Consider the following 15,629-nt stretch of genomic DNA (forward strand, 5'->3'; position numbering starts at 1 on the left):
ATGGAATGCGGTATCTTATTTTGCGCGATGCGTAGTAATGATTTTAATCTGCACCGGGATGATCGCGTCTCTCGAAAGCGTATTCTCGACTGGAAAGAGATGGTAATAAAGAAAATGTTTAAGAAAAAAAGGTCGAGAAAAGGGAAGACGGATAGAGTTAATACGAGAGAGAGAGAGAGAGAGAGAGAGAGACAAAAAAAGAGAGAGAGAGAGAGAGAGATAAAGAAAGAGAAGGAGCATACATACACGCCCCTTCGTCACGGAGAACAGGAAAGAGTCGCGGTCAATGGCTGCGGTATCCGCAGGTTCAAGGAAAGCGGGCTGGTCCGATTCGACACTGTGTTGTTCCAAGGGAACAGAACAGGTGACGGTGCTCGTGAAAATGCAGGTTAATAGAATGCCGTAGACTACCTAAATAACCTCTTGGTTTCTCGAACGTCGCTCATAAGACGTTGCTTCTTATTATCTCTCTCCCTCTCTCTTTCTCTTTCTCTATTTCTTTCTGCCTATTTTACAAACTTTTTCACGAGAGAAGATTACAACGTTTTAACATTTGAATACATTTTACGTGCAAGACTTTCCCCCTCCCAATCTTCTCTTTCCTCCATTAACGAGAATATCTCGAGCGATATTTCCGCTTAATAATTCTCACGATTCGATCGAGACATTAGCATTTATTATCTAAGTTATACGTATACACGCGCATTTGTTCAAATATAAAATAAATAGAGAGAGAGAGAGAGAGAGAGAGATGTTATTTGCGTATTAGTAGCATTTCATGAGGCACGTTGTGCAAACGAGGGCGGTGACTCTGAAAACGAGAGGAGAGAATTGAACGAGGCACTTGTCCCGACAAAGCCGAGAGACCTTTATGAACGGATAAACGCGATTTGGGGAAGGTACTAGATGAAAAAAAAAAAAAAAAAACAAAAGCTAAGGGAAAGATGAAAAATAAAAAAAGAAACTAGAAACGACTTCATGGCGAAATTAATGGCGAAGTATCCGTGATATGTTTCATTTAAAAATGAGACTTTTGCAGAGGGTGGACGACGACGACAACGACGACGACGATGATGACCAGGAACGTGCTCGAACGAAATTGTGGCGCACGCACTTTTGGAGAAAGGGGATACACCGGCCGTATAGAAACGAGCGTGAGGTTCATTATCGACCGCGTATCGCTCACATGGAAACAAAATACCACGATTCTTCCTTGTCTTTGTCATCGTCATCATCATCGTCGTTATCGTTATCCTTGTTGTACGTCAGTGCTAAAGAAGATGATAAGAGAAATGATAAAATGCCATAATCAAGGTTATAACACTTGACGCAACAATCGGAAAACGGAAGATCTTGAATTATTGTTATTTGTGAGAATATTTTTACAGCCTTGGCTGGTACCGCCAAAACGGCATACCTCTGCATAGCAACAAACAAGTAACGAGTCTTTCTCTCTCTCTCTCTCTCTCACACAGACACACACACACACACACACACACACACACACACACACACACACACACATACATACACATACACACTCTCTCAATCTTTCTCTCGCTTTCTCATTAATTCGATCTCGAAAATTTCTTAAACCTTTGGTTTTAATAGAAAGGATAGAACGAGCAAATGTTTGGGGGCGCGGACAAGGAACAGGAAGCCATAAGGAAAGGGAGAAAGGGAGAGATAGAAAGAGAGAGAAATAGAGAAGTTATCGATCTAACTGAGAGTTCCCATACCGGTGCATGAAGGCGGCAGTAGACATGTTACTATCCATGGGGTAGTTCCATATATATCTTGGCCCTGGAGCACGCCCTTGTTAACACTCCCAGACAGAAGAAGAAGAAGAAGAAGAAGAAGAGCGTGCGTGCGTGAGTGCGTTCGTTCGTTCGTTCGTTCGTTCGTTCGTTCGTATGCGTATGTGTCAGAAAATATGAGAAAGAGAGATATAGAGAAACAGAGAGGATGATGTCCTCTCTATTCACTGACATATACTCTCTTCTCCTAGAAATAGTTCACTCCGATGTTTTATCGATTTAAAAATTTTTCATCGAACCGATTTTTCCCGAGCGATTAACAACAGACCGTCCTACCGACCGATCAATCGATCGATAGACAAACAATAAACTCGTCGAAAGTGTACGAAGTAAATAATAAAAAATATAGGAGGGAAAAACGATCGCATCGACGAAACGATTCTATTATTCTGCACGCCTGCCAGCACCTGTACGACGACCTGACAGGTTGAAACCGTCGGCTGGACTGAAGTCAGAATGCGCATTCGTCGTCGTCTGGTCGGTTTCCATGGTGGTGGCAATGGTGGCCTCCTGCCGGTGCCACCGCCGATGGAGGTGGTGGTGGTGGTGGCGGTGGCGGTGGCGGTGGAAATGGAGGAGGAACGATCTGTTGGTAGTGGTAACAATGCCGATATTGCTGTTGTTGGTGGTAGTGAAGGAGGCATTCGGTAGCGACGGCAACGTACTGGTGGTGGGGGATTGACAGAACCGTCTGCCTGGCACTCTGCCGCGTTTGCAATCAGACACCCGCGCGAGCCTTAAGGTTCGTTGCTGATGTATGAATAGAGAGAAAAAGAGATGGCAAAGTCCAATAGTCGTTGGAAAAAAAATTACCGAGTCGGCAAATTGAGAAAATGCTCCTTTAAAATATCAGATATATATAAATGAATTTCCTTAGCTTGGAAATCAGCGCTAATGAGATTTTTCTCGATCGTTTCCTTCTTCCCTTCTATCCTAGTAATTCCCTTATATTTCTCCTTAACAAATTCTATGTTTCTTTCTTTCTTTCTTTCTTTCTTACTTCCTTTTTTTTTTCAATTAAGATAACGTAAATCACTCGTGAATGGATTCTCGTATTTCGTTGCTTTCTATAGTTCTGGCTTCAAGCGGTAATATCGCATAACATCTTTCCTCCTGGTCTATTCATCTTTTATCTCTCTCTCTCTCTCTCTCTCTCTCTCTCTCTCTCTTTCTCTGTCTCTTTCATCAGAATAGAAAGAAGATAAGAGAGAATAAGAGAAGTAAACGATGCTCGTTCGTAACAAGAGATCTTACTCGGGATCTCGGTCGATCCCTCTTAATCACATCTACATCTTCAACGGAACAGGTGATAACGAGCTCTCCTGTTCGAGATAAAAATCTAAATTGTCGCGAGCTTGAGAGCGGAAGTTGATCCTCGTATTTTCACGACTTCTCCTTTTTATACCTTCCTCCTTTTATTTTTCGTTTACCCGAATGAATCAAGAGACAACTATCATAACTCGTGAGATCGATTTCTTCCTGTTACGTGTTTGCCCATCGAGAAATGATTTATCATCAAGTATTTTATCACGTCCTGATATATCGTAAAACATTCGTTCTCTCATTTCGTGTGTCAATTGGATATCCAAACGCTTATAGATGATTACCTAATTCTTGAGGGGTAAAAGCAAAGTAGTACGAATTTGCATCGACAATGAGAAATTGTAAAGCTTATCGATCTTTTAAACTCACGTTTTCTATATCATAATAGTTTTCTTTACCTTCCTTTTACCATCCCCTTCCCGCCCATAATACCTCTTATCCTATCGTCCACGATTTATTATCTCTTGAAAAGAAGCTAGCGTTCTGTATATAAACGGGTAACTTTAGCGTTTTTAAAAAGACGCAGGGTAGGAAATGACAAAAAAGTTATATATATATATATATATATATATAATATTATATATAAAAGAACAGAAACTTTCCTTCCACGTATCTTTTCTTTTTTTCTTTTTCCTTTTTCCTTTTTTTTTTCCTTTTCTTTCCTTTCCTTTCAACATATTTTATCGATCGTTAAAATTTCAAATCCCAAAGCATCTCGTAGTAATAATAGTAGTAGTATAGTAGCAATAGTAGTAGTAGTAGCGAGTTCCTTTCTAAATATTCGAAAGATTTTCACTGGTAGATAGATACGTACATATGTACAAGCTTTACGTCTGGTCGACTCGTTGAGTTTCTCGAAAGTATCTTTTGTTCGTGCTTCTTTCCACTTTGAACTTAGAAACGTAAAAAGGAAGGAAGAGAGAAAAAAAGAGAGAGAGAGAGAGAGAGAGAGAGAGAGAGAGAGAGAGAAAGAAAGAGGTAGGAAGAAAGATGCATAAAGCGTGAAAAGGACTCTATTTTTCCTTCTTTCATTAACGGCAACGCGTAATAATCTTTCGACTCTTTCGAAATCAACCTCCGTCTGGTCTTCTCGTTTCGCTTCTCTTGTTCTTTCTCCTCCTCCTCCTCCTCCTCATCCTCCTCCTCTTCCTCTTCCTTTTCCTCTTTCTCCTTCTTCTTCTTCTTTTCTTATCTTAGGTATGTACGTACCAACATATATATATATATATAGCTAGATACTTAGCTCCGATTTAAGCTTGGGCCTCCTTCATAGAAGCCGGAACACACTGTGCCCATGCGTGCACTCACCTCGACTGCTCTACTTTCCGTGTTTGCGATCTTTCTTCTTTCACTTCTTCCTTTTCTTTTTACCGGCAAGACCGCCGGCACTGTCTTATTCTTTTTCCATCCCTCCGTCCGTCTCGGAAGAAGATTCTAACGCTCGACGAGAGATGCACTTTTGTATGCCTGTACGAGAAGGCCCATCTTCCTTGCCCTAGGTTCTTTTTTTTTTTTTTTTTTTTTTCTTCACATCTTTTCTCTTTCTCCTCTTTTTTCTTCCACTCATTTTTTCCTCTCCTCTTTTCTCTGCATGTTCCCTTTTTTTTTCTTCCTTCACCCTTTTATTTCCACACGAAGCGATTCTCGTATCGAGAATTTATTTTCCATCCCCCCTCCCCCTCTTCTTGGTCCCCTGCAAATTTTTCCAGTTCTCGTTAACGGAATCGTCTCTATTTTTTTTTTTTTTTTTTTTTTTTCTTCCACAAAAATTCAACGAGCAAAGCGAAGAAGAGATGCGAAAGGAGAAACGTTTGAAAGAAACTATCTCGAATGGAAGTAGATGACGACGACGACGACAACGACACGAACGGCAAAGTCCACGTAGTCATAGGAAATTTTGCTTTTTTTTTTTTTTGTTTTTTTCTTTTTTTTCTTTCGAACGTGAAAATTAATCGAGAAAAGTGCTCGTCACGAACAAAAGAAACGCTTTCGACGATACGTCCGTCGGCGAATCTCTTTCTCTCTCTCTTTCTTTCTCCCTCTCGATTTAATTCCCGAGACGAAATCGATAGAAGGATTTCTCTCTCTCCCACTCTTCTTCTTTCTCTCTCTCTCTCTTTTTTTTCTCTCTCTCTCTTTAGCTGTCCCATCCGCATTTTCCCACTTCAGCAACGATTTTCTCGTTTTTTTTTTTTTTTTTTTTTTTTTCAATTTTTTCTCTCGACGTCCTGCAGAATCGGAGAAGAATGCCGATAAAGAGCATGTTACTATCGAAAGAGTTTTCAGAGTCTCTCTCTCTCTCTCTCTCGCTTTCTGTCTTCTCTATCTTCCAGCTTGACAAGCAAAAAAATGCAAATGTGACGCAGCTTAAACGATTTTCTCGACCGGACCATTTTTCCCATCAAAGAAGAATGAGAATTTCAAATCCGATGGAAACGGTGTGCCTCGAGGAAAATAGAAAAAACGAAATAAAGGAAAGAGAAAGAAGATAGCAAAGCGTAGAAAGAATCATCTCTAACTATTCGCATTTAACGACTATTAATGCAAAGAGCGTAATCTTTGTCGAAAACGAGCAAGAACGTTTGATCAGATTCGCGCAGGACTCGTTCTTCGTTATTGCAAACCCTTTGTAGTAGAACACGTTAACGCAAGAATTACTCATGGTATGTGAACTTATATCCGTAGGGGAATAGTTCTAGAATTGTAATACGATTATACAGTCTACAGAACGAAAGTAATCGTTTATTCATTAATATGATTTTATTGTGAACGATAATAAAATAAAATGAAATAAAATATAATAAATCAATTTCTTTCGAGTCATAAAATTTAATGGAATCGATTCGGAAGAGAACGTTTGAACGATCGAACGAACGATGCAAAAGAAAAAGTTTGATGATCTTATACAGAAAACTACGTGAATCCAGGTAACCGTAAGAAATTTCTCCTTTTTCTTTCTTTCTTTTTTTTTTTCTTTTTTCTTTTTTTTTCATCGCGAAAGCTACAGACGACGTTTGCGCAAATCGCAGGTTTTGTGCAAACAAGGTGTTTGCACAGTAGCCGGCTCGTCTACTTACCAAGCAACGTCTACTGGATAAAGTTAAACTGAGAGAAACGTGAAAAAGAGCGAGAGAGAGAGAGAGAGAGAGAGAAAGAGTGAGAGAGAGAATACTACACTCTTCGTCTTTCATCGTAGCAAAGCGAAGAGGGAAAATTGTGTGCACGCAGAAACGCGTAGAGCGTGCTTAAAGGATGGCAGCCAGTCACGCCTCGCTCAGAAAGGACGCGCGTGCTTAGGGTGACGCATACATGATGCTTAGGGTGAATAAACCGAAGGGAGATGGACGTCGAGTCACCACCCGTTGTTGAAACAGTGTCTCTCGGAAAGAGAAACGGTACCGCAGACGTGATAGGGTTTAAAAGAGGGGGAGAGAGAGTGAGAGAGAAAGAATTTTTTATTGAAATTAAAGTAGTTTCTTGTTAGTTTAAAAAATCAAATCATATTACAATGATAAAATAATCATTAAAATTCGAGCGAAAAGAGTAATTAATAATAATAATAATAATAATATCAATTAATGATATACGATAAACTACTGATACGAAAATTTAATCAATAAAAATATTAATCTATAAGAAAATAGAGAAAGATGAATATAAGATAGAAAACCGTTAGAAAATAAATTATATGGTATTAAGAAAGCTTAGTCACGTTGATAAGTCAATCAGTCAAAATGAGATCCGCTAATGAGACAGGAGGAATAATTAGAAGGAAATGAGAATTCCGTGGATCGATGAATGTGTACGTTCACCTTTGTATGGTGCCTAAATTAAGGCAACCCGTCGTGCTTTAATGCACGTAGGCGTCTCGATAAAGGGTTTCATATGTAAACCAAGTCCAGGAGGATGGTAATCATTCTGCTGGACCAATCACGTCGCGTATGCATAATTTCTCTTCAAAATGGTTTGCGCATTAAGAAAAAAAAAAAAAAAAAAAAAAATCAAACAACTAAAAAATTAAAAAAGAAAAAAAAGAAAAAAGGCCGAACGTCGATGAAAAAATAATTAATCGAAAAAAAAAACAAAAGAAAAGAAACGAAAAAGGTATACAACATTAAATTGAATAAATATTTTTCGTTGAGTTAATTCGTTCGGTTAATCTAATTCGTTTTAAATGATAAATTAAATGATTTAAGTGGACGATGGATCGGACCGTTTTCAAATACCAACGATCGTCATCTACTTGATCTTTCTACAGTGAAATAAGCGATGCAACTCGAGCGTACATGGAAAAATCCCTTAACCGGTTTTCTCTCTGTCACTGTAGCTCTACCTACCTAGCTAGCTAGGTAGGTAGGTGGGTAGGTAGGTAGGTAGGTAGGTAGGTAGGTGGGCAGGTAGATAGGTAGGTAGGTACGTTCGTATATAACCTCTAGATTCTCACCAGCACAGCATCGAACATCTGTTCCTCCGGCTCGTTGGAAACACGAGACGTTCTTCGTGCATCGCTACAGAGAAGGGAATTTCTTCCGCGCGTTCTGCCACGATTATCGGAGTCTTCGCATCGCATCCTCGTGTCTGGACTCGTGCAAACGTTTTTCTTCTTTTAAGAGAAAAAGAAAAAGCAAGAGAGAGAGAGAGAAAGAGAGAGAGAGAGAGAGAAAGAGAGAGAGAGAGAGAGAAAGAATATTTCTTTACTTTTTCATTTATCTATTTCACGTTTATCTTATCCTCTCCACGTGTTTTGTGATCTTTCAAATTCGTAAAACAACTAATACGTTCGAACATGTAACATCGTGTTCGAACATAAGAGATAGATATGGAAATCACGAATGGAAATTCTTGCAATAATAATGTACCTATTCGTGTACATACATTTGACGAAATTAAATACCGATATTTTATATCTGTCATTAAATTAGCAACGAATACGTTTTTTTACTTAAACCAACATAAGCGAACATATATTTTTACATATTCGTTTGTTTCTCCGTAATCTTTTTTACGGTACGTCTGAAATAAATCGTTTACGATTTAATTAATCGAAATTGTCGTTGACAATTGAATTGAAATGATATGTCGACGTTTGACATATCATTCACGTTTGACATTCACACAAAGGGGTTGCGTCAGGGGTTGCCGGCACTCGGCTTGGTTTCCTCTTTTTCTTTTTTTTTTTTTTTTTCTTCTTTTTGTCCTTTATTAAGAGTATCGATCATCGGAATGTGTAGAATTCGTCCCATTGTTCTCGCGTTGACAGAGAATCTAGCGACGTTTAGTCCACAACGAATCCGTCAATCCGGAGCGGAAAATATTCGAATGAATGACAATAGTTATCGTTATGTTCGAACAATGACGATAATAAGAAAGATCGAAAGAATGTAAAATAACGAAGAATAAGAGATACGAGTCGATCGTGGTATTTTATTATTACAGTTTACATAATGTATATATATAATCGAAAGTTTTGTAGCTAGAAATATAATAATTACAGTATTCTTACGATATTTTTCTTGTATAATACATAGCATCATACATTTATACATTACGTATAATTGTTAACGTAACGTAAACGCAAAAAAGGACATAAAAATGCGTGAGATTCGTTAAAATACGTGAGAAAAATTCTTTAAATAACTTGTATATATTATATATTTATATGTAATATATATATACTATACGATATTGATATAGATATAATGGAATAGAAAGAAGAAGTATATGAATACAATGATTTGATAAGAATTGTAGAAGAATAAAAAAACGAATGGCGAGAATTTGTTATTGAGATATACACCGAGGCAGATTTATTAATGACGATGATAAAGATCTATCGTCGCGTGATTCATAAGAGGAAAAAAATCGTCGAGTATGCGTTGGAGATTTTCATTATCTTCCGTGCTTGTCTGGATCAAAAGAATACCCACGGGATGTTTTTTTTACACGTAGTAGTCATTGCTTTGTCATTCTATCATCTTGAATAATGCACAAGAGAATATCATGCCAAAGAACTGAAAGCAAAAATAAAGGTTTATAATCACCACATTATATAATTTTTCTCTATATTTTTTTTTCCTTTTCAAATAACTCTCATCGGAATAATGTCATCGATTATCGTAATAACAAGGTATTATTTATATAGACAGTCTTTCTCAAATCTTTTTATCGTGCGGCTCAATAATGCATTTATTTGTAATGTTCATAATATAGTAATATTTGTGATATAAATGGAATTTTTAAAAACTTTGTAAACTAAAGTCATTGTATATTATTCTCGCGATAAAATTATACATCTCTTATGAATTAATCATTCTTCTCGTTTTTGAATTAAAGCAATCAGCTATCATTTCAAAATTGTTTGATATAACGCTGATATATAAAATATGAGATCATTGTAATACGTAATACATTACAAAATGTATACGTAATATTGAGGGACAAATCAATGACAACAATATTTACCATGAGACACGCAACAGCGATACCAGCGCCACCCATAACGGCTGCATGCTGTTGCATATAAACTTGCGTTCTGTTTAGGCAACCTTCCAGATAAGCGTTCGATGGATTTACTGTGTCAGCACCAGAACTGCAGTTAAATCGCTAGAAGCATATCAATGGTAAATAACCGGCGGTATCATTTGAGAAAGTTGATCGAGTGAAAGCGTGAGAAAGCGGATAAGATAGAAAAGTATTAGATGAATTAAATAATCGCGAGAGGGAAATTAATGTTGTTTGGTTTGAAATAGTAAACGTTTATAAACACGAACACGATAGATATTATGAATTCACGAGCCCTGACAAAGTCATTGATGAATCATAATAATAGTTATCATTGGTTGATGAAGGACATCTATTTAACCGGCCGTGAACACTTTCGTCGGATTAAACAATTCTTTTATTATCTTGATATTCTTCGAGTTTATAAGTAATTTTTAGGTTTTAATGTTTACCTGTCCGGGTTGAACCTCGCGACAACAGCTTTGTGGCACAAGGAGACCATGAACTCCCCAATCTCTCCAGACATATACACCGCAACAATGGAGCTTAAATTTGTAAACAAGATATATAAATTTTTTTTTTCGTATTCCGTTCGAAAGCATATCTTTTCTTTTTTGCGTTGTTTTACTTTAGCTATTACTCACTTGGGTTTGCGTAGTATCCCAAGCATCACGGACAGATTTGCGATGATCATATAATCTCAGGCTACCGGACATTTCACGTTCCAATGTGTTCAACAATTTTTCACGGAACACATAGCCGAGAACACCGCCAATTAGCATCGTCACGAATAATAAAAACACGATTATGAAATACTGAAAGGTAATAATTATTTTTTATTGGCTTAGATCATTAATAAAAATATCATTGCAATTTAATAAGAACTTACTGTGACCAGCATACATTTGACTTCGCGTGACGCACCAACGCATCCAAAGAAAGCGATAATAGCTACCAAAATTCCACCAGCTAATAATACATAAATAGCACCTGTCAACAAATCGTTTCCCACCAATTCGCCTATCCAAGGTACTTTATCGACAAATGCCCATATCGCTAAGCCAGTTATAACGATACCACCGATCTGAAAGTAATAAAAATTAATTTGATTAAATGGAATTGACATGGGTTAAACTATTAAATTTTATCAAACGATAAAATTTGATCAATACTCACGAAGATGATGAAATTTGTAAAGAACAATGAGTACTTCATAAAACGGCCGCAGCCGTCCATCTCTGTACCGTATCCCATCTTAGATTAAACTCTTGATCTAGTAAAACAACAATAAGTATAAAGAAACGATAATTAAACGTGAGAAAATGAAATTGTTTAAGTATGATGTCGAAACAAATCGAGAAATCGAGAATCTTGTAACACGCGAACGTAACGAATACATACATATATATATTCATATATACATACATACATACATACATCATGGTGAATACTTTTTTTTAAAAAGAAACTATTTTCTCTCTTTCGATACATTGTTTTTCCTGACACGTTCAACGTGCATGTCCTTAAGAAATTCAGGAACCATTCTATAAATCGTGTATACGTTATCCGAATTAAGATCAATCGCGTAATCCACGGATCATTCTGATTCTTAAAGCCCCAAGAGGACATTTTAACAAGAATATTTCTGTCTACGTTTATATGCATACGCATGATTATCGAAGTTATTGCATAAAATTTTTCATTTGCATTCACGATTACGAAAAAAAAACCTTAAAACACGTGAAATATTGAACGCCTTTGCAATTCAACCTATATTAAGAATTCTTACTTTCATATCGTAATGATTTCATATTTCTTTTCTTTTCTTTTCTGTTTTATTTTTTTTTTTTTTATTTTTTTTTTTTTTTTACTTTCAAAAATATTTTAATGAAAAACTTTTGCAGGCTTTAATGTTATTATGTATTTTATCGAATGTCTCAATAATCGATTGCAACTTAAGAACTTGACAAGAATAAATCGTTCTTGATGATATCAAATAGCTCTATTCGAAAAGAAACAATCAGTAATATGTACGTGAATGAATTTACATTGAAATCACGTAGATAGAATAATCAAATAACGTCTCAATGATATTCGATTAGTCATTGCACTTTCGATATCTTCGATGTCTTCCCTATCGTTCGTGTTTATTACATTTCGTCCTTATTAATATTAATACTTTATAAATTAATTTTTGTTTCATATCTATAACAAAATTATGATTAACGAGAATAAGTCATAGTATATATATGTATATGTATATATATATATGTATATTTAAAAAATATAAAAAACTTTAGAAATATAAAGTAACAATTAATTTTTTTCACGATAAAATAAAATCAAAATTAATCAATATGAATATATAAATGTGATAAGTGAGATATATAAATGATTTCGTTGTTACATGGCATTATAGAGAATTAATTAAATTTTTCTTTGTTTAAATTTAATTAAAAAAATCTTCAATATGAACAGTTGACAGGCCAAAAACGATTAATTCTACTTTTAGAAATTTCTTGAAGTTCAGTACGGAAACATTTGATTGGCACTTAATTTTTTATATGTAAAATAAATTTCATTAATAGTTGATCTTGATATCACTAAACGACAACAATTTTTACAATTGATGAATAATAAATAATGTCCAATTTATTTTTTTTTTTTTTTTTTTTTTTTTTTTGGGGGGGAAGTTAATCGAATTGAACGATATCGTAATAATATTTTAATATAAACAAGTATATATCTTTAATCACGCTCGTAATATTTTATTCTTATTAATTACAATCTTAAATCATCATAATTAATCAATAATTAAACATTCATTTAGATCTCGAAAAGATTCACGTTAGTTTTGATAAAAAGCATGATAATGTTCTAACGTAATAATACACGTGTAATACATTCCTAAGCATAGTCACTTTAACAATCACGCAAGAGTGTTACCTTAAAAAGACGTTATATGAGAGAGAATGAAAGAGAGAAAGAAAGAAAAACGAGAAAGAGAGAGAGAGAGACATAGAGAGAGAGAAAGTGAATTCTCCCTTTACATTAAGTAATCCATGGCCACTGTAATATCTAAAGGATAAAAGTATGCGTGAGTACTCAAATTAATAATGGTGATAATTTCATTTGCCTTATCTCCTTTTGTCATGAAATTCATATAAGGATTATTACTTCGTTTTTTTTTTGACGATTAATTGTCCCTTGTTTCTTTTTTTTTTTTTTTTTTTTTTTAATTATTACAATTTATCATCTGTTCAAATTAGCATCAAAAAATCAAAAAAAAAAGAAAAAAGAAAGAAAAAAAGAAAAAAATATTAGCTCAACTTGACTCTATCAAATCTATAATTCTTCCTCCTTTTAACTCTTTCCTTTTCATTTTGTTTCCTCACTTCTATTTCATGCTAAATAAATATATGTTGTATTATTTCGGACGGACACGTTGCAATTAATAAATAGCTCGATTGAGTCATCGCCATTCAGAGAAAATCCTTCGAAAAAAATCTGCTTAACATGAGATCATCATCATTTTTAATACTCGATTCTACGAGGAATTTCCAAAGAGGCATACAAGAATAATAATATTAATAATAATAATAATAATAATAATAATAATAATAATAATAATAATAATAATAATAATAATAATAATAATAATAATAATAATAATAATAATAATCATGTTCGAATGAATATCAAGTTATCGAATATAATTGAAGAAAGTTCGTTAGCATAATTAAAATTATGATAATGTTTGTTATCATTGACAATTATTTCTTTCTTTTTTTTTTCGTTTCAACATACTCATAAAAAAGAAAAAAAAAAAAAAAAAATTGGAAATCGAAAAGTGCTTATAGTAGAACATCGTTAGATCGTCGAAAATCATTATAGAAAGCTATGAAAGATGAGAGAGAAAGAGAGAGAGAGAGAAAAGTAGCACAAAAAAAAATTCTTCGAAGTATGACACTAAAACAGCACCTGCGGCCAAGACACGTGTGATCATGAACAAACATGCGCGCGGGAGTTTCGAAAGAGAAAGAGAAAAGTAGATGGAAAAAAATATGACTTCTTTGTAAACGTTGTTTGGATTGGTTTGCGTTTAGCCAATCAAACGATCTCTAATATATGTACGTAGCGTACTACGTATAAAATTTCCCCATTACGTTTGTTTTACAAATTTAATTTCTTTTTTTTTTTTTTTTTTCTTTTTACTTTAATTTCATTTCATTCAAATATTATATCATCATATTAACATTTCTCTTAACTAATGAATCCTCTTCAATCAATGTGCGTTTTTCTTTTTCTTACGAATAAAATTGAGTTATTTTTATATTCGTAAAACGACAGAATAACACGATTCGTCGAATTCGTTGTGAAGTAAACTTTAAAACTCGTGCTGCTTGTTTTTAATTTTAAATCGAACGAATTTAAATATTAATTTAAGTCTCTTAAATTAATCTTAGAAAAGTACGAGAACATTATTGAGAATCTAATTCAACTAATTTGAATATCCTAAGTCTAAGAAAAATTACTGACCCAGTTACGTTTTTAAGTCTCGTTCAGAATAACACGTTTTTAATTAAACGTGAGACTTTGCTATAAGACTTTCAAAGTAAAATATTTATAATGGTCGATGATAAACGTTAAAAAAAAAAAAAAAAGGAAGGAAAGAAAGAAAGAAAGAAAATTTTAATGATTAATATAATAATGATAGATAAATAAAAGTGATTGAAACTTAAAAATTGATTTATAAAACGATCTTAATCTTGGATATATAATCCAAATACTTTGTAATTCGGTGTAAAAGCGCCTTTATGTTCACTACCAACGACGATTTCTCAACGATAACCCGTACGTTGTGATACTACTCTAGTATATTACGCGTGAAATGAGATGAAAGTAAAACCGACTGGGGGACTCGTACGACTCGTCATAAAAATGCGCAGAGCTTATCCAGCAGAAATTTCGTTTCTCGAACGAAACAAAAACAAAATGAAGTTCAAACTAAAAAAAAAAAAAAAAGAAAAGAAAAAAGAAAAAAGAAAAGGACAAAGGAAAAGGAAAAGAGAAACCTCCCATTATCATCGTCAACAACTTGACGAAATACGATCAGATAAATTACAATGTCAAAAATACTCACTTTCTTGCTTCTTTTCTCGAACGATCCCAAGCAGCGTTTTCCAAACGTCGATTGATTATCGAGTGAATACAAAAAAAAAAAGAAAAAAAAAAAAAAAAAAACAAATTTGTATTTCTTCTTTCAAATCGTAAACGTCCTTTCTCCTTCCGTCCTTTCTCTTACCGGTTCTCTTAGCCCTTTTCAACGATGTCCAATGGCTACGGTTTCAACCGGTTTCGAAATTCAATCGAGGTGCGATCACTTCTCGCGTACATACGATTTTAAATCCCTCTTTCTCCTTCTCTCACTCTCTGTCTCAATCTTTTCGTCGAAAAATACACGAAACTATATTATAATCGACGAATCAAAGAATAAACGACGATGATAATCGACGTATATAAATGAGAACAGATCGTTGATTATATTGGACGATTTTTCTTTTTTTCTTCTTTTTTTATATATATATATATATATATTTTTGTATTCTTTTTCTTTTGTTTTTTTTTTTCAATTTTAATTCTTTAATATCTCCTTTGAAAGATAATTTGTACGTATGATTTAAATATTAATCGAATACTCAAATAGTATGATCAACACTACGGCAATGGGAAGGGAAAAAAAAACGATGGGACACTAATACGTGATGACGATAACAACACTCTCTTAGTACTGCATGTCTGTCCGCGGAAAATACACGCTCTCGCTCTCCCTCGAGGTCGCCGAAAGTGGGGAACCGTTCTCCTCACGTCCTTCGCAACGAAGACGCGATCTGGAAATGCGTTACATTGCGCGTATTCTTCCCCTCTTCGTATATCCCCCCTCTCTAACCTTCCCATACCATTCTCATCATCTCTATTTTGTTCTCT

The 15,629-nt window shown here is 34.6% G+C and overlaps 2 protein-coding genes across 4 annotated transcripts in view; both read right to left on the reverse strand.

Annotated features, from left to right (window-relative positions):
• LOC124423754 overlaps window positions 1–2,280 on the reverse strand; it is a 35,226-nt gene extending 32,946 nt beyond the window's left edge. For all 3 annotated transcript variants that reach the window (XM_046961890.1, XM_046961888.1, XM_046961889.1), the window contains exon 1: window positions 1,740–2,280. In XM_046961890.1, coding sequence (XP_046817846.1) covers window positions 1,740–1,777 — 38 coding nt within the window. In that variant the 5' untranslated portion in view covers window positions 1,778–2,280. The remainder of the gene's footprint in view (window positions 1–1,739) is intronic.
• A 6,257-nt stretch (window positions 2,281–8,537) lies between these two features.
• Window positions 8,538–15,533, reverse strand: LOC124423447 (CD151 antigen). Its single transcript, XM_046961163.1, has 7 exons — window positions 14,785–15,533; window positions 10,818–10,914; window positions 10,531–10,725; window positions 10,286–10,456; window positions 10,094–10,186; window positions 9,603–9,743; window positions 8,538–9,151 (listed from the first exon to the last, which is right to left on the reverse strand). Exons 2-7 carry the CDS (start codon window positions 10,893–10,895, stop codon window positions 9,104–9,106), a joined length of 726 nt encoding a protein of 241 aa, XP_046817119.1. The 5' UTR covers window positions 10,896–10,914; window positions 14,785–15,533; the 3' UTR covers window positions 8,538–9,103.
• Window positions 15,534–15,629: the final 96 nt, after the last annotated feature.

The sequence above is a fragment of the Vespa crabro genome, chromosome 4 (genome assembly GCF_910589235.1).
Source record: "Vespa crabro chromosome 4, iyVesCrab1.2, whole genome shotgun sequence".
Classification (NCBI taxonomy): domain Eukaryota; kingdom Metazoa; phylum Arthropoda; class Insecta; order Hymenoptera; family Vespidae; genus Vespa; species Vespa crabro.